The sequence below is a fragment of the Camelus ferus genome, chromosome 7 (assembly GCF_009834535.1).
Source record: "Camelus ferus isolate YT-003-E chromosome 7, BCGSAC_Cfer_1.0, whole genome shotgun sequence".
NCBI lineage: Eukaryota > Metazoa > Chordata > Mammalia > Artiodactyla > Camelidae > Camelus > Camelus ferus.
Window position 1 is genome coordinate 55787655 of NC_045702.1, and position 23912 is coordinate 55811566.

The 23912-nt window shown below is 32.8% G+C and overlaps 1 protein-coding gene across 4 annotated transcripts in view; it reads right to left on the minus strand.

Moving 5' to 3' along the window:
- The window catches only part of PHF14 (PHD finger protein 14), a 139350-nt gene that overhangs the window by 109689 nt on the left and 5749 nt on the right, over nucleotides 1-23912 (minus strand). For all 4 annotated transcript variants that reach the window (XM_032483935.1, XM_032483936.1, XM_032483937.1 and 1 more), the window contains exons 3-7: nucleotides 20604-21394; nucleotides 14082-14226; nucleotides 8050-8209; nucleotides 3168-3279; nucleotides 140-277 (exon numbers count right to left, since the gene is read on the minus strand). In XM_032483935.1, coding sequence (XP_032339826.1) covers nucleotides 140-277; nucleotides 3168-3279; nucleotides 8050-8209; nucleotides 14082-14226; nucleotides 20604-21394 — 1346 coding nt within the window. The remainder of the gene's footprint in view (nucleotides 1-139; nucleotides 278-3167; nucleotides 3280-8049; nucleotides 8210-14081; nucleotides 14227-20603; nucleotides 21395-23912) is intronic.

The following is a 23912-nucleotide window of genomic DNA, read 5'->3' on the forward strand; positions in this document are numbered from 1 at the left end:
TTTAGACCAGTGATCTAGACAAAGACTTTAAGAATAAACTTGTAAGTTTACTTTATGATGCATACCTGTTGCAGGATATAATGGAATCATGCTGAGTCTTAGGAACATACTCATCAACTATGGATTTGATAAAACCTACCTCTTCTGCTGCTGCCTCTGAAAGCAGACCTTCCTTCTGAGCACAGGTTACGTGGAAATAGGCTCTGCACATTCCTGCATCACAGCTAATGCAAACTCCAGTTCTAGCAAAACGAGGGTCTTCACAGAAGCTACACTCCTACAATGTAGTAATAAGAAGTCTCAGAGTAAAATATTTCCAGAATAAAAACTGCATTCTCATACAAAGCATCTATAAAATACAAACAGTAAACTACAGTACATCAAAAAAAAACGGTAACTGTAGGCAAACCAAGAGTTTTTATGAAAAAAGTAATTCTCTGTATAGTTCTAATAAACCAAAATTCCACTGATATAATAATAATGATGATGATAATTAATATTATTCAAGGGCTTACCATATGCTAGGCACTATTCTAAGCACTTTACATATATTAATATATGAAATCATTTGACACTCTATTCCACACTAATATGTATAAAAGGTACCATAATTATTCCCATTTTACACATAAGAAAACTGAAGTAAAGGCAAGTTAGGAAATCTGCTCAAAACAGCAAAAAATACCTGGAATGCAGTCTTCAAACCAGGACAATCTTACTTTAAAGTCCATGCTCTTAACCATTAAGCTATACTGATTCAAACAACATGATACTACTTGGAAAAATTAAAGAAAATAAGTAAGAAGCCAGAGAAAATTCACCAAAAGATCTAAGCATTGCAACGGAAGATATTATGCATTTTTAAAATACTTTTAAGTCAACAATTTGGTGAAATTGGTAGCAATACACATTATAGCCAATTAAATCTTCTCTATAAAAAGGGGAAAACTGTGAAACTAAAAGCATAAGCTGTTGAAATTACCCCAAATGCCAACCCCACCATTTAATTTTTTTTCCTTTTAACTAAACCTAAGAGAGGAAAAAAAAAAAAAACCCAGTCTCAAAATATATACTACTCTGGTAACAGGAATCTTCACAAAAGAAAAACTTGCTACATTGTGAAAGACTGCCAGGAGACAATTAAGGCAGAACTGTTTAGTAAATGTATTCTAAGTAAATTAAAGGTGAGAGAAACATATAAAAAGAAAAATTAAGAAGTTTCAATAGACATTAAAAATATCATTTTAATATTGTAACAGTGACTACCTACTTTGTAGATAGCACCAAACTGATATATCAGCAATGAACAAAAACAGCAAGAACAGGATTCTGGGTACAGATGTGAAAACATTCCCAAATCCTTATACTCTGCTGCTTAGGTAAGGGTCTTTTCCCACCAACAGCAGAATGTGTACAGTATAAAATACCAGCAAATAGTAATCTAAACATGAAACCAAAAAAAATTGAGAAAAAGAGAGAAAGAATGAGACAGAGAGGAGGAGAGAGGGAGGGAAGGAGAGAAAGAAATGGAGAAATTAAACTATTTAAAGGATGTCAATACCATGAACAGAACCAAACCTTTTAGGGTAGTTCCTTGAATGAGTAATTTAAGGTAATATGATGAAATTGGGCAAGGGATTTCAGAGTGAATACAAGGAAAAAATTTCTAACAATGAAGTCTTATAAGACTATAGAACAATCCAACAAAGAACAAAGAATCTTCCTCAATTGCCTGAATCATTCAAGATGCTAGGGAACTAATAAGCAACTGAGAACACAGGGTAGAAAGTAATCAGGATTAGGAAATGGATAGACAATGTGGTCTAGAGAGCTGTCCCAGATACAATTCACAGCACTGTGTTTGATTTTGCAGATGAGCTAGAGATAATGCAATTTTTTTACTCCATTTCCCAGTAATACTTCGAAACAAAAGCAGGTGATAATGAAAAAAATCCACTGACAATTATACATTTAATGATTCTTTGGTCCAGAGGTCACTGCTGGCCTCAGTTATATGAAGTAATATCTGGTTACTGATTTTTAAATTGCTTTTAGTAGATTTATATTTATGGTAATAATATGTGCCTACTGAAAATGATACAAGCAAGTCCGTTATAGGCTCAGTGCTTGTAAATTATGAAGCTGCTATCAAAAAGTAACTTCCACTTCCAACAGCAGTGGACTATGTAATCTGTATTGATCCTACTCAACTAGAAAATGTGATCAAATGATTATTTAACTATCGCTTAAAGGCATTAAAGAAGTAACATAAAAGTGTAGAATTACCTTAGGACCAGGAAAGCAAGCTCAATACTAGGGCATAAAGGCTTTAGCTAATTCTGGAGAGGGAAGCTATGACTAACTGAACTAAAGCACAAAAGTACTGGAGGGCAGAGGGTGAGCGATGGGGGTGGTGGTTAGAGTCCAAGGAGGATATTCTAGATAAAATAGCAGTAACTGTCAAATTTTAAAATTTGCAATATCAGAATTTTCCAACAATCTATAAGTTCCCCACCCCACCTTTAATATGTTACTGATGCCTTTCAAGGAAAGAGCGTGTATCAGTGCCTAGTTAGTTCTAGTATTTCAAAGATGTCTGCAATAATTACATATTTAAGTTTTAATTAATAAGTGGATAATTTTATCACTTATAATCCTAAACCTCAGTAATAGTTAAAAACAAATTTATAAACTATGGAGGCTGAGAATCATTTGCTAGGCAGGTTATGTAGTCATAAAGATAAAATGGGTCCTTGAAATCTGAGTAAAATAATGGATGGTTCCTATACTCTTTTCATAGTTTTGATAAATTCCACTTCAAAAGTAAAGTCAAAAATTAGGTTCACATTTGATCCAACTGGTTAAAGATTAGGATTTGGTCTGAGGACTCATGCAGTAGGCAGCGTGCTATATGCCAAGGAAATAGCAGTGGTATCAACTACCACTTTACCCCACGGATTACACTAAACTACAAACAGGAAGAATTTATACATTATTGGCTTTCTCGGAAAATTACTATCAATATTAAATGATTTAGTGCTAACTGCTCTCCAATAGCATAATTAGTAATAAGCATTTCTGAAGTCAACAATAATATTCGTAAAAAGTCATCTAAACTAACAAGTAAAAACTTTCCCTTTTAGTCAATCAAAAATACTTTGTCTCACCTTGGCACCATATTTGGAATAGTTCATTTCTGTTAGTGTTACCGGTCGTAACTTGTCAATATCTCCAAAGGCTACTCCAGGAACATACAGCGCACAAACAATGTGAACCCATCTATAAGGGGAAAAGATGATTTTGCTATCAAACCTTCTGATAAAATGCCCACATGGAAAATAAACATAAAATATGTGCCATCTCAACTACTGCAAGAATTTTATGGTGAGACCTCAAAATCTCAGACACACAACTAAAGAATATGGAACACTTATAGAGTATCATTAAGCTACACAAAAAGGGACTGTAATAAGCATGACTTTTCCAGCAGCTTAGCCAAAGCTCAGAACTAACAACTGTAATTGTCTACCACTTAAAATTCACTGCACTTTGCACTTATCTGTTATTCTTAAATATTTGCACAAAACCACTACTCAAATGAAACAAACATCACTTTTCATATGCATGGAAAGGTATTCACATTCGTTATTTTAAGCACTCTGACAATTAAGGATCCTAATTTAAGAACTGTGAAGTTTCTCTGCATAAGTAACATAAAACTACTCTTTCTTGTTTCTTTTTTTCTAAAAGTTGCTGGATAATTCTTAAGCACATTATTTTAAAACAATTTTTGGTGTGCATCTTAACTTTCTTCCCAGGTTAAAATTGATTGCTAGAAGACTGTACAGAACAGTTGTAATAATTTATAAAGTCATATTTCATTCAACTCATCTGTTCATCATACAACCTATGTACTAAAACATAGGTGCCCCAAATACAAATATTTTTTAAAGTCTGGATGATGCTACAACACTAAACAAAGAATGTTCAGAGTTTCAGTAAACTAAAAAGAAAAAATAAATGGGAGTTGATTCTAATTCCATCTTTTAAAAACTGCTCTGAACCTTTTTTAATACGTTAGGTATCCTTTCTGTTTGCTTACAACCAAAATATGGATCACTGGATTTTTAAATTTAAACAGATCTGTATCACTTCTGCAAGAAAGAGGGTAAAAATGAGATAGCAAATCTCTTTTAACCTTATAAATATATTAACAAATTCTGCTTCATCACAGCTTTAGAGGCTAGGATGGCTACACGGTTCTGTCTTATGATGGATGCACTATGAGTTTTAAAGAAATAAGACCAAGAACCTTTTTATACAGTTACTGGGGGAAATAGTTACAAATCTTTAAAAACTATCTCTTTTACTGGAAAGAAAATCCAAGGTTTTGAGATTTTCTTGATAAAATGTTTTAACCCAGTCTTTCAAATGCATCCTGTGGACTTCAATATAAAGATACACATCTTCAACAAGCAGCTGCTTTCTCAATTTAACTCTCGCAGCTTTTTCATGCTCCACTGGTGTATTAAATGCCACTGTACCCTATTGGAGTTTATCTTTGATAAACCCAACAGCTGGCTGCTTGCTTCATACTGACCTTAAAATGTTTTAGTACAAGTCACACAAGCACTACAGATTTAAACTGCCATTTCAGTGTGATTGGCACACAAGTGTATCATTTCCCCCAACCACTCATGTGAGGATGCCAACTTGAGTCTTCATTAAAATACATACTAACAGCTGAGACAATTTTGCTCCTTTTTAATACCTGCTGTATATAGTTTTTTATTCATTTGTTTAGCTGCACATACTTTAGAACCTTGTAATTAAGACAAATTGAGAAATCAAAAAGGAATAATCTTCCTTGTTACTTTACCATCCATTTTGCTTGAAGCTATGATGACAGATGTTGTTTAGGGAAAGGAGCAGAAAAACCACCAAAAAACAAAGAGTCAGAATGGTCATTCTAGCATTGACATTATTAATAGATTCTTTTAAATTCCCATATTTTAATAAAGCAAACAAAGTAGAAAGATACTTCTCAAAAAACTCATTTCAGAATGGAAACTATATTCATCAAATTTGATTTTTGAACGCTTTGTATATGTAATACCTTTAAGACATTAAAAATTTCACTTCCAAGATGTTATTTTCATTCCTTCATTTAATTAATTACTAAGCATCTACTAGGAACACAGCACCATAAAGAGAGTTTGGAAGTTATAATGATATATGTAAAATGCTTGCAGCATACAGTATGGCACACTATAATTACAGTATATCTAATATTTCCCATAATCATGTTTAAAAACCCACTAAGACACGATAAAATACTCTCCCTAAGAAATGAAATAAAAATGTAATGATAAGAATGTACTGACAGTCTTCTCACATTAAATCACATGATTTTCTATCATAGAACTTGTGGCTCCCAATCAGGAATAGGTGGTGAGGCGGATGGGTGGGTCTAATTAGTTCATATAATAGAAATCAATTTCAAAATCTTTTTTATTCTTTCCATACATTGTTCTTTCTTTTCTCCCTATTTTACATTTGAAGTTAGAATATTAAATAGCTTGTCAAAACTTCTTGGGGTTTTTTTGGGGTTTTTTTTTTTTGCCTTGATTCAAGCTAGTATTACATCCTTCAAACTGTATCAAGACCTGTAATTTCCATAGTAGCCTACAGGTGAGTATGGACATCAACACAATGTTCAAATAGTATAAAGAAATTTGCTAGGCTGTGCCATCAAGGGAGGTGTCTATATATATGTAAGATACACAGGAGTCAATACAAATATCTTTCAGTAAAACTAAATGGTTAAAGAGCCTCTTCCTTATTGATTCAGAAACAACTTTACAAATTATTTTGAGAATTACATATTAGTATGTATTATGCATTAATGTGATGAGACAGCTAGTATAGTAGTTTTTCAATAAAAATTGCAAATTATTGACAAAAAAAATTATTGACAAGAAATGCTCTTCCATAAAAGGAAGTTCTGTGTTTTCCAAAGCTGCCATACTTATTCATCACAATTTATCACCATAAATTGCAACTCTCAGGACTAGAGTTACCAGAAAAAACTTACGCAGCTGTTATTCTATGACTACCTTACAGTAAGTAAAATAATACTGGCAATAAAAAAGCGCTAGTAGTAGCAGTAGCAGCAGCAGGAGAACTAAGGAGACACTTATTAAACACTTACTATGTTCTAGAAACTACACTGTTTACAGAAATCATTTAATACTCTCAAAAGTGCTAAGTAACTAAGGCATAAAAAGGTTAAATCACTTGCAAAATCAGTCAGTAAGAAAAGACCAGAATCCAAATACAGGCAGTTCAACTTGAGAGCACACACTTTTAATCTTGTACTAAATTCCCTAATTCTAGGCCAAAGTCAGTCCAAACATAAAATAATGCCCATGTCTATGATACAGACCATATACTCATGTCACTACATCAAATCATTTATTATATATTTATTCTATTTTGGGGATGGGCAATGAGGAAGAAGAAGTAAGATCTTGTCATTTTTCTTAGACATCAGCTCATAGCGTTCTCCAAGATTCCATGGTAAACTCTATGCTTTCCCAGCAATCTTATATGGCAATACTTCTCAAAGGCCTATCCACAAAGTGAGGCAAAAATGAGAAAAACAAGAAAAATATTTTTTACTTTATTAAAGTAAAATTTACTAAATTTAAAAGATCATCCTTTATGTTGGAATAAAACATATCCTACCTTTTTCAAAATGTTAAAATATGAGAAACGATGTTGATAATTTGTTTAGGTTATTTTGTTGTTCTTACTAAAATATTAAATGTTTAATAAAAACACTGAAATATCCTTATGTGCCAAAATAAAAAATTGAGCACCCTCTCTTACGTGGGGGAGGAGGGCTAAGTAGTGATTCATAAAATAAAAAAGGTTAGGAACTACACTTACATATCATCATCATCCATTCCAGCTGGTAGTATCCTGAGAAAAAAATGTGAAAGATGCCAACACTATTATGATGACAACTGCTCAAAAGTGATAATAAAGATGAGCGTGAATGTCGTGAAAAGAACAGAGGTCTTTGTGTCAATTACCAATTTATTGCCTCTCAGTTACAAATCCATCCTTCAATATCTGCTTTGCAATAACGGACATAATCCCTTCAGCATTTCTCCTTTACAGTGAGCATTATACTAAGCTGTTTCAGTAGAGAGTGGTAGAAGCCGCTGTAAGAGGAAGGGGCTTCTCAGCAGGATGAGATGAGGACATCCACCACTGCTCTGCCCCAGCCATATACATCGTCCCTCAGTTACCATGCAGGCCCAGCAAGGAGATCAATTTTCTGTGGCCTCCTCAACACAGACACCACACACTCCAGGCTTTGAACCACTGCCTAGCCACCCACTTGCTAAGAACTGCAGACCAAGTTCTGGCCCAGGCAAACCAACTTCTCTGCCATCCAGTAGGCTGTAACTATACTTTCTCTAACAAGACCTGAACCCCAGCCTTGTGGAAGAGGTCTTCCTTCCAAGTTTGTCATTCCCTAGACAATGTCCCTCAGCCTTAGAGTAGCAGCCTTTAGAGTTCTTTTATTTCTTATGGGTACTGTTTAGCATAGTTTAGCAATTCTTTAAACATCCCCCTTTAAAACCACTGTATGGGTTCCATCTCCTGATATACTCTCAAAGTCAAACAGACATGAGTTCAAATTTAACCATTCACCAGCTTGTGGACATGATCAAATTAAAATTATGTAATGATCTGAGCTTCAGGTACTACCTATAAAATGGGAAATTTTACCATCTGTCTTATATGGTAATTACTAAGATTAAATGGGATTATTCGGTATAAAGGCAAATGCAGATAATCAATGGTCTTTTCTCCTCCTTGTCCTGATCTGTAGCCTACTGTTCATTTACTCTATGCCAAAAAGATACAAAGAAGAAATTAAATGACAGTGTGTAACTCAGAAAATCATAAACAGAAAAACAGAAGGAGATACATTATAAAGCAGGCATATTAACCCAACAGAATTATGACATCAACCTTCCAGCATCTGTCTCCTTGAAAATTCCATCCTGATTGGGACATAGTTCACAGCTAGGGGAAACACCACATTTACAGGCATCACAAAACCAAGGTTCAGTGGAGTTTTCAGAAGCTGAACTCATAATAGAGTCACTCTCTCCATCAACTCCATAGCAACCTAGGGGAATAAAAAAGTATGATTAAATAGTTTATTTTTAAATTCACATTTATAAAGTCACAAAAGAAAAATGGAAGGGAAGTGAAGTAGAGAAAAATTCTCAAAAATTAAGTTTACAAGAATGCTATTAAAGTCAAAACTCAATAGTGAAATCATTTTATAAAAATATTTTTTCACCTACAATAGTGTATGCAACGAAATAAATGGTTCTTTAAAATAGTTTCAGACCCACTGAAAAAGCATTACAAAAAGGGGAAAATTTATGGTTCTTTAAAAAATTTTTTTAATTAAAAAAATAGGTAAAAATACAAGTTTTCATTAAAAAGAAACTGGAACTACTGAGTTTAGGAACTACTGATTAGTAAATATTTCTGAGCTTCCTTTGTACTGAATACTTAAATATATACAGAAGACTACATTCATGCAAAGCATACAAACAGAAACCCTCTGATTCGATTTTGGAAGATGCAGATTAAAATACAAATTCACACAACCATAAATGCAAAGTCAAGTATTAGTAAAAGGAAAATAATACAGAAACATGCACACACATAAATTAAGTTTACAGAACATACCAAAATTAATTTACTAGATGTCGTTAATAGGTCAACAGTCATGTGTATTTTATTCACACCGCAATACCACTCAATATAGATTACAATTAAAATAGCCTAGTAGGCAGAAAACTAAAAAGTTGTTTGCAACTATGACTTACATAAGCTGCCTCAAGCAAATCCCTTAGTTATTGCCAATCTTACACTATTCAAAGGCTTTATAACAGTGAACCTTAACATAATCTGAAAGTCACGTGAGAGAATGCCAAAGAAAAGTTTCAAAGGAGCTAGACTACTGTGTACTAGAAAAGCAAAGGAATCAAAACATTAATTTCTTTAGTATCACTAAATTGTGGTTGGTAGTAATTATTATCTTCATCACTTCTGTTTAGATACACATTTTTAAAATGACAAATCATAAAATGAAAAGAAAATAAAATTTTCTTCTTGGGAGAAGTTATTATTCTCACCAACACTAGAAAAATGTTCAGTATAGGTAACAGTAAGCAAAATATTTTATTCAAAGAAAAATCATAAAACAACAAAAATAGTCAATTTTATTTCCCAAAGGGTTAGGCAATACTACAAGGAAAAAATCTATTACAAAATAATGTTCTCTTGAGGCAAATTCTTTCATCTGTAGTCACACAAGGTAGGCAATTACCAAAATAAAGCCCCCAAAGGGGTATCCATTTTTTTTTATCTCATTCACTCAAATCAAGGTAAATCACAGCAATTCACTCTTTTTAGAATAAAGCAAAATTTCCATTCTAATTTTTAAAGACTACACCACACACATGACAAACATCTGCCGAGATTAAACTACCTACAAACAACCTCAGAAATGATTTCTGAAGGCCTCTCATAGGAAAATCTTACTTATGATACCTAGAAGACTGGTATCATATGAGCTGAAAGAACAACCAGTAAGTGGGTAAGTATTTCTTCTTCACCTTCACTGCCCTTGAAGAATGATCCACATGGTATTATTACTTTTACAAAGTCCTTCACTTGCCACTTTCTCCTGCCACTGTTCCCATATTTCTTTGCTGCATCTGTTGGGTTTACTGAGCTATAGACCAAAGTTCTGGCATTTATATCCACTCTAAACCATTTTAATTAATGACTAAATACATTTTAAAATCTTTCTCTTGGGGGAAGAGTATAGCTCAAGTAGTAGGACACATGCTTTAGTATGCATGAGGTCCTGGGTTCAATCCCCAGTACCTCCTCTAAAATTAATAATTATAATAATATAAACCGAATTACCTTCCCCCTAGAAAAAAAAAGTAAAATAAAATCTTTTTCTTTCTACTATACAAAATACAACTTAAACTACCATAAAACAAGGTTTATTCTCTTCTACTTATCTAATTTTGAGAAAAAGATGCAATAAGTACATCTTTAATGTGACTATGGAAAAAAGACTTTTTTATGTGGGTAAACATACAAAATAAAAATTTATAGACATATAAAACCTATTTCATATAGGTTTTTCACGTTTTCAGAAAAAAACCCACGTAAACAGAAAAAAACCCATTTCAATGGCTAGCTAACTACTAAAACCTCTAAGTAACACATGCAACCTACATAAATCATATTTAATGAAAAATAATACAAAATGTGTTTGCAATTGTTTTGAATTATACAAGAGTGAGGGTAATCCAAATCAGTGGAAATTTTCCCCATTCAATTTGTCCTGGGGAACCAGAGACCTAGTCTTCCACCTTCTAGCTATATAACTGGACAAACCACAAACCAGGCTGAGTTACCTCATCTGCAATAAGCATTCAATAATATCTATTCTAATTATCTCTCAGTATAATAGAAAAGAAAAAAATAGTAACACAAAATTTGCCATTTGAAAATTTAAAATATTTTTTCTGTACTTAACATCCCACTCAATATAGATTATAATTAAAATGATAATCCTGCCAAAAGCACATATCCTGAATCTAATCATGAGAAAACATAAGAAAACCCCCAATACTGAGGGCTGGTATTCTTCAAAAATGGCAATGGCATGAAATACAAAAAAAAAAAAAAAAAAAAGATTTTAAATTGAGTAACATTGTCATTTATGAGAAAAAAAAATAATGTGCATGATACCTATCACAAATTATACCTAAAGATTAAAAAGCCAAAGTGCCTATTGACATATAAAGTCCAAATGAATATAACTTGAACATACTTCACTACCCAGTAAACATTCATAGGGACATATTTTAACATATGCTAAGAAGTAAAAATGCTCTAAAGCTAGGCTAATAGCAGACTGAAAAATAAACAAGGGGGGAACGTCTCGTAGTAGACCTCTAACAAATAGCAACTAAACCTAAGGGTAATTGCTGGCAAGTGCATTACCTAATGTTCTGTCATGTACTATGACATGTATCTGACATTTTTCTTCAGACACAGTGCAATCAATACATCAAGATAACCGACATCACAGTCAGGGGTACCCTACCATTACAAGTCAGTTACAAGATCTTGTCACAAAGCTGCTTATACTAAGTGACAAGTTGGAACCCAAAAGGAAAAGAGATTTATCTACATTTAGATGAAGTAAGTAGACAGTTATACATTTAATAAGCAACATTTAGAAAGCAATCTTTTAGCAAAATCTCAATTTAAAAACCTCTCTAAATTGTAATTACTTAAGCATAAGTATATATTTTTTAAAAAAGAAGATGAAAAAGAAAAGATAAAGGAAATATACCAAAACACTATTGGTTGTCTAGATACTGGGACTGTTAGAAATGTTTTCTATTCTCTCTATTCCATAGTTCCAACATTTTATTTAATATTCATGCAATATATTATGATAGATAGTTTTCTCTAAAATAAAACTTTTAAGAAATTCATGTTTAACCATGCAATGTTTAAGGAAAGTTGCATGGTCGAATTACAATATTGAAGTCTGTCACTTAGCTACCTGATTAAAAAACCAAAAAACAAAAACAAAACCTAGTAACTACAGCTTTACTATTATGCTTCCTATTATGCCTATTTCCCTTCTGGATTCATTAATTTTAGATAAAAATTCAGTTTGGAATTTGAAAAGTAGCAGAGAAACACCTACATATATGACTGTATAAAAAATGAACATTCTAAACAATGAAAAATACCACAAAGTTAAAAGGTACAGGACAGGGTGGAAAAAATACTTGCAAGGGTGGAAAGTATTTGTAACACACATAGCAGACAAAAGATTAATATTAAAAAAAATTCCATTAAAGTCAACAAGAAAAAGACAAGTAGAATGTATTAAGAAATAACACGAGAATGTACAGCAAGTAACAAAAAGAAGAAAGAAAATGATCAGATACCAAACCTCAAGATTAAGGTGAATACAATTTTAATTAAGAGACAATCTCCAAAACGCTAAAATAAAATTTACTAATATGCAGTGTTGCAGAGTTATCAAGTAGTTTGTACACTGTTGGTAAAAACATAAATAGAATCTTTTTGAAGGACAATCTAGCAAAGTTTGTTAAAAGTTTAAATGCACTTTTCTTTTGATTTAGCAATTCACTTCTAGGAATCTATCCCACAGAAATTATTACATGAATATATATGATACATATTCGTTAGCACTATAAGTGAAAAACTAGAAACAAAAAGAAAATACACTATAGTTGTACCATTTGATAGCTAACTACCTACCATTAAAAAAAAAATAACATATCCCATGTGTACTCACATAAAAAGAATCTCAAGATTAAGAGATGAGTGAAATAAAGTGAGTTATAGTGGAGAAAATTTTATGGAATTTATGTTATTTATTTATTAAGCGGTGGGGACTGCACAAGCTTGTATGTGGTGTATGTGTGTGTACGCGTGTGTAAACATGAGACAGCCTGAAGGGGCTCTCACTGGTCAAATTTGGGCAACTGAAGTATCAGAAAGAGTAATCAGGTTATAGATGATAAGGGATGAGACCACAGTAATACTGAAAAGGAAAAAATGGACAAAGTTCTTTAGAAAACAAACGCTGCCTAAAAACTGTAGAAGGAATGACAGAATTAGAAAAGTCCCCACCTGCAGCCACAAATACAATAATTGATTCCGGCAAGACTGCTAAAAGCATTAAGTAAAAGGGCGTTAGGGAAACCTAGAAAACACTCTTTCAAACAATTGATCAAAATAACATCACCAGTAACTGGACAAATACACATTAACTGCTTCCTAATATAACACATTGAGAACACAACATAACTTCTGTGGTACCCCTGCCAAAAAAGCACATATCCTGAATCTAATCATGAGAAAACATAAGAAAACTCCAATACTGAGGGCTGGTATTCTACAAAAATGGCAATGGCATGAAATACAAAGTCTCAGAATATGTTCTAGATTAAAAGTGACTCAACAGACATGATGAATGCAATTCATAATCCTGGATTTTATTTTGCTAGAAATGACATTATTGGAGTGACTGGCAAAATGTGAATATAGTCAGCAGGTAATAGTATTCTATCAGTGATTTCCTGACTTTAATAATTATGTGGTTATATGAGAAAATACCCTTGTTCTTCATTCTTAAGCAATACACCTTGAGATATTTAGAGGTCTGGACATTATGTCTACAGTTTACTCTCAGAGAGGCAAGGAAAAAATTATTATATGAGAGACGATAAAACATACACAGCAAAATGTCACCATTTGGGAAATCTGAGTGAAAGGTATATAGAAATTCTTTGTATTCTTATTCATAACTTTTCTGTAAGTCAGAAGTTACGTCAAAATAAAAGTTTCTAAATAAAACAAAAAATATTACATTAGAAAAGGTTCAAGAATCATAATCAGGAAAAATACTTTCAATACAGTACAGTCGCTCCTATTTCAGACTTTAAAAGATGATCTTTACAAATCCTCCTTCCAAGTTCAAAAACTTAAAATTATAACTATGAAAGAAGAAACTATAATATTGTCAGATTTAGGTGTAACTTTTTAAATAAGACATTCTGTTGGACCAACACACTGGACTTTTTCCTACATCTAAATTTCAGTTAAAAACTAGACATAAATAACGCCATGAAGAAAAGTATCATAACTTGGAATTTCAGAAAGATACTGATTTCCATATAGTGATACATATTTATTTTAATTATTTAAAAATATACTTTAAGTGAACACAATCTGAAAAATAACACCCATGATACTTTGAAAGGTCAGTATATCTTATTTCAATTGAAACATCATGAAATATTATAGAAAAACCTTAGAATGGTACATATATAAAATAACTGATTTTACTTAAATAAATGCAGTGTCAACCAGCCATTTATAAAGGAAACAAAACAAAGCAAAATTACCTTCATGGACTGTAATGCCACAATTATCACACTGAATTATTTCATCAGCATCCTCGCTATTATCTCCAAGACAAACACAGCAAATCAGAATATGGTCCATTTTTTGAGAACTCCAGTTTTGACTCTTCTCAAGAATCAGCGAGTCCTAAAATTAAAATATATCAGAAAATCACATATTTAAATTAAAACGGTAATTTTAATAAAGTCTCACTTTAAATCACTGTATGCTATTTCCAAAATTACACTGCATACTCCATTATTTTAATAATTTCAAAGTATGCTACATTTTAGAAGCATATCTCTTTGTCAAAGGACCCTCTAAGTACCCTCTAAGTTTTCACTTCTCTGCAAGCCCCACATTCTCTCTCCTCTAGGAAAGGTAAAAGCAAGCTTGTAACCAAAAATTCTTCATCTGCTTTGCCATTCTGGATATAGTCTGACCCCTGAAACTAGAAGAAACGAAAAATTATCCCACAAGTAATTACTTATCCTATGTATGGGTTTTAAAAGTGTAAGACATGGTTCCTACACTTAGGAAGCTTATGAGCCTACCTAGAGGAGACAAGACACACACATATTAAACAGTAAAAAAATCAATTCAAGATAACATAGAAGCAAATACGTATGTGACGGCATAGTTACAGATGTTATACTCCTTTAGTGCTGGAGAATCCAGAATTTCCAGGGTCATCAAACCACTGGATGCTAGATCCACGAGAGCCTCATAGAAAATCTGTATATACAGGTACAGAAAACCATCTAAAAAAGAATTCAGATTGACTAGTTGCTAGAGGAGTCAGAGGACTCTATTAGATTTATGTCAAGAAATATCCAGTGAAATCTGGTAATAAAGATACCTAGTTAATTGTAATATAAAATAAGAAGGAAGATGTATTAATAAATAAATATATTTTAAAAAGGTGGGGGAAGAGTGTGCTCCATTTAATTTAAACCTTCTGCATTATGGATTTAAACTTTAAATGATAAATTAACAAGATGATTCTTTTCATAATTAACAGATCGGGCTTAGCATTACTTATTTTATTATTAGCATCAGCATATAATAAAAGATGGCACTTAGGTCTATATATTTTCATTTAAGAACCTAACCATATTCAGAAACAAAATAAATTAGTTTCTTATCACATATTCATTAACTATACTGTTTCATATTAATATTTTTTATATTTTTATATTCTTTTAAACACCAATATCCAAAAGTAACATTTAGAGTCATCATTTCAATAGCAATTTGTAAATGAGATTTGAATGACACTTGACTATCACAATCAATAACATTCTTTCAACACATTTTCTCTGTAATAAATCTAAACTTGCAGCTGATCTGAAAAACAAATCAGAAAAGAATGCAAAAGCTAACAAGGAAGCAGTGTCATTTCTCTTGAGAATCCTAGTACTTTAAAATTTTGTATTTTGCTTCTTCTTGTTATAAAACCAACTACAATACCAAACAAAAGTAGTTTGGGGCTTTGGACCTGGTGAGCAAATAAAAGCAAAAATTTCCTATTTAAAAAAACTCATGTTTTATAACATTTTGGTACAGTGAACAAAACAAAAATCTGCCTGGCTTTTTATCCCATTAGACAAACTTCAAATGTAACAGCATTTGCCTAAAGGCCAAAAGATCTTGAGTTTCATTCTCAGCTCTCACTAACAGTTGAACCTCGAAGCTGCAGTTTTCTCATCTGTAGAATGGGATGATAAAAATACCTATTTCATCAGGTTGTTTTAAGAATTAACAAGATAATGGCAAGAATGTTCCCGAGACATACTAGGCACTCAATAAATGTTCATTTGCATTCTCCTTTCCTCTGAGCTTCTTTCTTATAGGTGATCTTAAAAAGAAACATGAGCTGACCATTTATTACACTGGGGGATCTTCCCTGGAACCCCAAAAGAAAAGTGATAAGCCTCAACAAGCACTGCTACTTTAACTAGTCTCCCATGGTAGGTCCAAAAAAGATTTTCTTAGAATACTACATCTAGGTTAAAAAAAAAAAAAAATCAGACCAGAAAAAGACCTAGCAAACAATCAGAGTTTGATGACTGAGACAACTCATGTTAATGGACTCTGCCAATATCTCTATGGTGGAATTACAACTAATCAGTCCTTGAAAAAAGGTTTATCCATGTGGCAAACAAGTAAATGTCCGTGAATCAGAAAAACTAGCATTAACAGGTAGCTCTAATTCCATTATTTTCCTACTTTTCCATCTTGCTCAGAAAAACAGTAAATAGCTACATTATATCTCTACCCCACTTTCTCTCTACACATACTACCATTTAGAGGCTGAGAGAGCAAAATCAACTGGTAATTCTGGCCCTCTAATCCCCATCATTTGAGACTTTTACTAGAAATTAAATACGAAGAGATGGAAATGGGGTTAACTAGAGCCCTACAGTACAACCAAACCAAATGGCTGATAATGTTTCAATGGAAAAACCAAACAACACACTCTCTTAAAAAGTTATGCTCTAAGTTGTCTTTAATAGGTCAAACATGGGTTTGAGCATACTTACGATGATCAGAATATAAAAGCCAATTTTGTATCAATTTTTATTAGAATATTTCTGAAGATATGTATCATTTCTCAAGTTTCTGAAGAAAATATTTAAGCTAAAGTTTTAACCACAAAATACATCATTTGAAAATATGATTTTTACATAAATATAGAAATTGGGAAAGTGGGCTCCGAATGGCACATCTAGAATATAACTATAATATTATGAAATAATTTAATGGTATCTAATGGTAATTATAAGAATAAATGGCACACTAGAGTAACAAATCAATGACCCTTTATAGTAAATTATTTCATTTTTTCCCCTTCGGGTTTAAAATTTACACCAAAAATGATACTGCCCAATATTTTCCATATTTCCACGAAAATATGTTTAGTGTTCATTTATATATGTATTCCACAAAGATGATTATAAGTAACATATATAAAAGGGTAAATTCTAACTTATATATACGCATTTAATAGAAGGAAATTCCAGCACCCTCCATATAAAATTAGAATTAAGAGAATCCAATTACTCTGAAAAAGAAAAAATTATATCAAAAAGTTTGACCAATAGTTCTTCCTTTAAGGTTTTAAAGAAGGTTTAATTCTCAAGAATCTCAAGTAAGTTTTATACAGTGCTGCAAACTGATTTTTTTTAGGCCTTAGAGCAATTTGTTTTATTTTGGAATGTATACAAAGTCAAAGGATTAATAAGTTAGAAGCCCCCAACAGAAGTGGTATTTACCAATTCTGGCAAAACGTTTACCCTTTAATTAGCAAAAATCAGATGACAATTGCCATTTCTTCACAATGCAAGGCATCTAGTCCGCTTAACAGAGACTTTTATGGGGGAAGAAAAAAAAACTTCCATCTGAAAATTCCTACTGATTTTCTGTCATGTTAATTCTCATCCAAAGCTTTAGTTTCAAAGTCCTGAAAATGGGAACCTTATCTGAAAATGCTACACAGCCCTCCCCCAAAAATTTACTTCAGAAAACTAAGACAAGATAACCTTAGTGAATCTCAAAAATTTCAACATAAACGTAAAAAAGACATGTAACCATACTCAAAGGGGATTGTTCAGATTGCACTAAATTAAAAAAATTCCATAATGTCACTGATAGAGGCATGTGCCAATATGCAAAAAATGCAGGTCATCAAATGCTCAATTCTAGAACAGTACTTCTCTCAAAGTGTGGTCTTGGGAACTCTCTTTTAGGGGATCCAAAAGGTAAATACTAAGGTTATTTGTGTTTTCACTCTCTCGTGGGTATACCGTGAAGATTTACAGAATCTACATGATACGGGACAGTATCATCGATCTAATAACTTGTGTGCTTTTATACATCTCGATATTTTGAAATTTCTGAATTTTAATTTGAAATGATAACTATCAAAAGATATAACTATATGACTAATGATTGGGGTCCTCAATTTTTAAGAGTATAAAGGTGTCCTGAATCAAAAAGTTTGAGAAGCACTGCTCTAGAGTATTTCAAGGACTACAGCACAGGCATGGTAAGCCCATTACGAGCCAATAGTTATAAAAGGCCTCCACTCAAAAAAATATCAAATTCCCCTAAGAAACTTCAAAATTATAAATTCTTGGGCATCATTTACAGGATACCCAACAGCATATCCCTACAAAAGCACTTGACCCAGCAGCCAAGAAAAAATGTGTCTGCTTATAAACTAAATATAATTCTATTATGTGTTCTAAACGCACGTTTTCAACCATCTATACTACAAAGCAGCATTTGAAAACTTAAAGTAAAAGCAGAGAAAAATAAAATTTCAAATACAACCTAATATATACATCTTAACTAATGAACAACTGGCAAGGTATCACTACCTAAAATAACCAGGAAGATTAAGATACAAACATTGGCCATAAGACAACAAGGATTAACTTTAGTCACCTTTTTACAAAATTAGAATTATATGAATAGCAAATTTAGAAATACAAGATAAAAATAATCTCAATTGATTAGTTTTTATTAAAATTTAATATCTAATCTGACATTTACACAGAACTAGAATCTCAAAAATTACTGAAGAGTCTGAAAAATAGTCTTGGGGGAAAAATCAGTTATCAAGCTTTCAGGTAAAATACTATTGAGTGAAAATTAATATTCTATAAATTCATCTACATTTCTGCATAGGACAGAGCAAAAGGAAAATTAACACAAAAGAAATTAATTTAGCTACTATAAGAACCTTCATGACAACTTTATCAATGCACTTTTTCAAGAAGTGCTCTGGAATCTCATTCATTTGGGACTGTTAACCTAAATAAAGTCCCATTATTTCCTAAAATCTTTTCTGGTAGGAAAAAACTAAATAGCATACGTGGCCTTCAAAAGTATCATAAAGGATAGTCTACAATCTCTGAAGCAATTTGTTATGTATTACAGATTAACAAATGGATAATTTATATACATTTTAAATGGCAAATCTCTACACATATGCAGGTGTTCCCCTACGTCTTGGCATAAATCTAATCCATACTGCCTCTATCACAAACCAGCCTACTTTTGTGAATGTCAGGCTAATAAAGAAAACCATACTGCCAAAGGAAACTAGCCAGTGGATACAGACTGAGTACTAAGTGCTACAAAATAAACTGGCTACATGCCTAAAACAAGTATGAACAATTGGATTTTCCATACTTCTGTTTCCCTAAATAGGCACTGGGAATAAGGAGCTGTCTATGCTACATTGTTATGAATACCATACTATATTCCAAATAACACTTCTCCTTTACCTGAAGATAAGAATTAGGATAGCACTGAAATCAGGCAATGGTCTTCTCATGAAAATGGGCAATCTAGAAGTTAATCAATGTTCATAATCTAAAATATAAACTGCTGTTTCATCTCTATTGACATAACCCCTCCTACAGATTATTCTGGTAACAAAACACCAAAATGTTAAACAAAACTTACTTAAAATAGAAAATCACTGCTATGCAAAACTTGTAAGCAGATGAAATATAAAAGAACAAATAAAGCATAGAAGGGAAATCTACCAGTTTAACCTATTTCAATAATATGAAAGAACAAAAAATAAGTGCTTGTTAAAGACATGAATTTTTATGACTAAACACAGTAATGGAATGACAGACTTCGTTATTATAGTTCTACATGTGATGTAACAGGTACATCTACATGTAAGACGACAACTCAGTGTTTCTTTTGAAGAGAAACATACATAAACACACAGACAGACACAAATGCGTTTGACTGAAGAGTCTTGAATGTTGCATCTTGGGCCCAATGGATAAACCTAACTTTCAGTAGCAGAACTTCAAGTGGAAGAACTGAGTCATTACTGTAGCTTTATGATAGAAATGTTTGTTTTAGGATAGAACTGTCTGTTTTCATTTCTTTGTAGAGAGAACTTATTCACTAAATATATGTAAATATACAGTTTGTATTAATTCCCATATATCTAAAGCAAAGATCTGGTGACTATTCAGATCATGGGTGCTAGAAAGGAAAAAGGAATTAAACTTTAAAATGAATCTCTAAAAGTCTAAGACAATCATTCAGTTGTCTGTTGCCATGCTCAAAAGTATTCTAAAAGTCTACGTTTTTACTTGTATATGCATATAGCTAAGTTGAAAGAGAGGTGACCTTTGTTTTCATAATCCACTCAGCACCATTCAGCGGTCCTATGAACAACGGAGTGGGAGAACAGAAAGGGGAAAGGAAAACTCTACTATTTCCCAAGGGTCTGGATATAAAAATATTTCTCTACGTATACAGACTATGAGCTCCTTGAGGACGGTGATTGTGAGCTCCTTGAGGACGGTGACAAATAGCAGATACTCAATAAAGATTGGTTGACCAAATGAATAAATGTTATAGTTAGGGTGCTCATTCACTCCAATAAACAGGATTTCAAGGAAGCCACTTAATATAATGGGTAGAACGGTTTAGAGAATTCCCTTTTCCCCAGACAGACAGATATCATAAAAATTGGGTTGATCTACCTCATTACTCTTGCTCTGAGATAGTGTCAGGCTATCATTGGTCAGTTCCTCATCATCAGCACTGTTTCTGCTAAGAACTTTACTCTTCTTCTTCTTGCAAACCCCTTCACTGGCAGGGCTGCTATGATCTTCATCATTGCCTTCATCATTCTCATCCTCATCACTGCCACTTCCCTCATCTTCATCATCCTCGTTGTCTCCATCACTTCCTTCTTTCTGAGATGCAGATCTTCCCTTTCTTTTTACCACAGTGGGTCGCCAATCATTGTCATCTTCACTGTCATAGTCATCCATGTCATTCAGCTCTTCCATGGATACAAAATCCAGAAGTGGTCGATTTCGACGAAGGTTCCACTTTTTTGGCTCACTGACTTGTTCCTCTGTAGTTGTCGTAGTGGGGGCTGAAGGAGATGTGTTAACAGCAGGAGGACTTGTGGCTGGTGTGGTGGAAGCAGCAGAAGCAGCCACATTATCAGATACTGTTGCTTTTTCTTTCTCCTTCTCTTTCTCTTTTTCTTTGTCCTTCTCTTTCTCCTTTTCTTTTTCCTTCTCTTTCTCCTTTTTCTTTCTAGGTCTTTCTCCATTCTCTTCTTCTTCCTTCTTTTCTACTTTAACTAACTGTTTTTCTGATGACAGTATTTCTTCCTCTGCAGAATTTTTAAGTTGTTCTTCTTTTACTTTAATGTCTTCATTCAGTTCTTCCTCTAAAATATTTTCTTCAGAATCACTACAGGAACCTTCTCCACTGTCCTTTGAAGGATCTTCACTTCCATTACCACTCCCTTCAGAATCTGTTGAAAATATGAGAAAAAAAAAACCACACATATGTATATACATACACACACACACACACAACGCTGACACAAATGAAACCACCAAAATTTGTGAATAACTTGCAAAACAATATAAACAAATTTAAGTCAAAGAATGGTAGACATTCCCAACCTGATTAAATAATAAATCAATGAAGTTGGTATAATGGTTTTAGTTAAATACAGCATTAATGAAGATGAATATATGTAACTCTAAATTAAAATATGCTTTAAAACAAGAAGTACTATTTTGTGTCATATAGCTCATGCTATATTTGGTAACCAAGAGGCATTTTTTTTTCTTAAAAGTAAATGTGCTTCTTTTTAAATTGAGCACTTGATTTTAACATTATGATACTATAATACAGACCAAATTCTTTTTTCTCTTACATCTTCCTTTCGTAAATTATATGGACTTACAAGCACTGAGTCACATTCAGAAGAAAAATCTGACCCAAACAACTGTTTCATTTATTTCATTCTTTATCCAGCAAAAATGAATATAGAAACTTATGGCAGTCAAGTTGTCTTAGGTATATCCCCAATATACCAATCAGTTTTAGGAGCACCAAGTAAACAAATGAAGAACAGACAATACCAACGGCACAGAAAATGGAAGTTGCAAGAGAAGTTATCAGTTATTCTGCTAATAGAATACTGTTCATATCAGTAAAAGAATCATCTAAACTTTCAAGAATTCTAGGCAGTAACTACTACTACAGCCCTTAGAATGAAAGAAATTAATGAATTTTTTAGAAAACTAATCCACCTTGGAAATGAGCAACCACAGCAGTCACTAAAAAGATAGACTGAGGACATTAAAGAGTTCATGCAGGACCATAAGCTTTCTAAGTCTTCCATTCCTGCCTCGAGTAGCCTGGGCCCTCTTCAACCAACACTACTCAGTAACATTCTAGTCCTCTTTACACATAATCAAATAAATAAAAATCTAAAATATCTGGGGAGAGGGTTAAAAAAGCAGGGAAGCAAGAGGAAGTGGGACTCAAACCAGTCACAGTCAGGTCATGGCCAACGTCAATAGTAAAATCTGTAGGATGATGAATATTTTGCACCTATAACCAAGAAAAGGGTAATAATAAAATAGTGGAAAAAGTTCATGTTTCCACACCATTTTAATTTCTGTTAACTCAACCAGCATTAGCCTCTATAATTATCTGGTCATTAAAAGCAAAGAAAGTTGGGGGGGACTGTATAGTTCAGTGATAGAGTGCATGTTTAACATGCACGAAGTCCTAAATGTAATCCCCAGTACCTCCATTAAACAAACAAACAAACCTAATGACCCCCACCAAAAAAAAGAGGAAAAAAAAAGTACAGAAAGTTATCTGTAATTAGTATCTGGTTTCTAAAATACCTCAGAAATTCTTTACAAATGGCTGATTTAAAAAATCCTGTAAATTAAATCACATTAAAAAAAAAGACTAACATTAGTGGATTTGAATCAACCTATAAAATCATTGTCAATCTCAAGATTATTATACAGGTACCCACATCTTATTCAGGACTGTTGTGAAAAAACACTCTTACCCTAAACAGTCTTGCAGAGGACACAAAAGCAGCGTCATGTAGGTCAACAATCCCTTATCTAAAACTTTTAGAGCCAGAAGTGGTTCAGAATTTAGACTCTTTTTTCAGATTTTAGAAAGGTAGCATGGTGTATGCACAAAATATTATACCAACACCTCCAGCGAGGTTTATGGCACTATCCTGTAATCAAATACAGTATCTCTGAAGTGAAAAGTATGAATATTTGCAAGTATGATAAGTAAACACTACAAATAAACTCCTATCCGTTTTAGCCAGCTTTTTCCATCAAATAAGTTAATGCCAAACACCTTTGGATTTGTGGGCTTCTTGGATTTCAAAGAGTGTGGACCCAACATCACTTACAAATAGGAGACTTATTTTTAGTCCAAGAGCTGTACAAATCATTAAGGAAAAAATGATTTTTTTATATCACTCACAACAATTAAATTCAACCTACCAAGAAAAAATACCTCTGGTAAAAAAAATAATAATTTCTAGCTATCTTTAGGTAAGGAATACAATAAACAATAAGCAAAGCTGACCAAACACTCTTAACACAAAGATAGATCTCCATGCACAGTAACAAAAGAAAACTGGAACATTCTGCAAGCAATGCTATAATTAAGAGAGATGGGAGATGGAGAAAAGGTACTCTTCTTTTGGATTAACCTTGTAGAATTTTTTCTTAAGTTACTAAAAAGTACTCTTAATAATTTTTACCAATAAAAACATAGCAGTAGATACAAAAGAAAGATCAACTGGAGCACAAACGTGGGCTCCTGAACAAAACAGAGACCAATCCAACTTTGCTACTACTTGGAAATTTTACAAAATGTCAAGAATTAATGCAATTTTGTTTTAGTTGTTATTGCCAATGCCAATCAATTAACTTTAAAAGTATAAGGAAAATGATACTCTTTGATTCTGATTTTGTTGTTATCATGCCTGA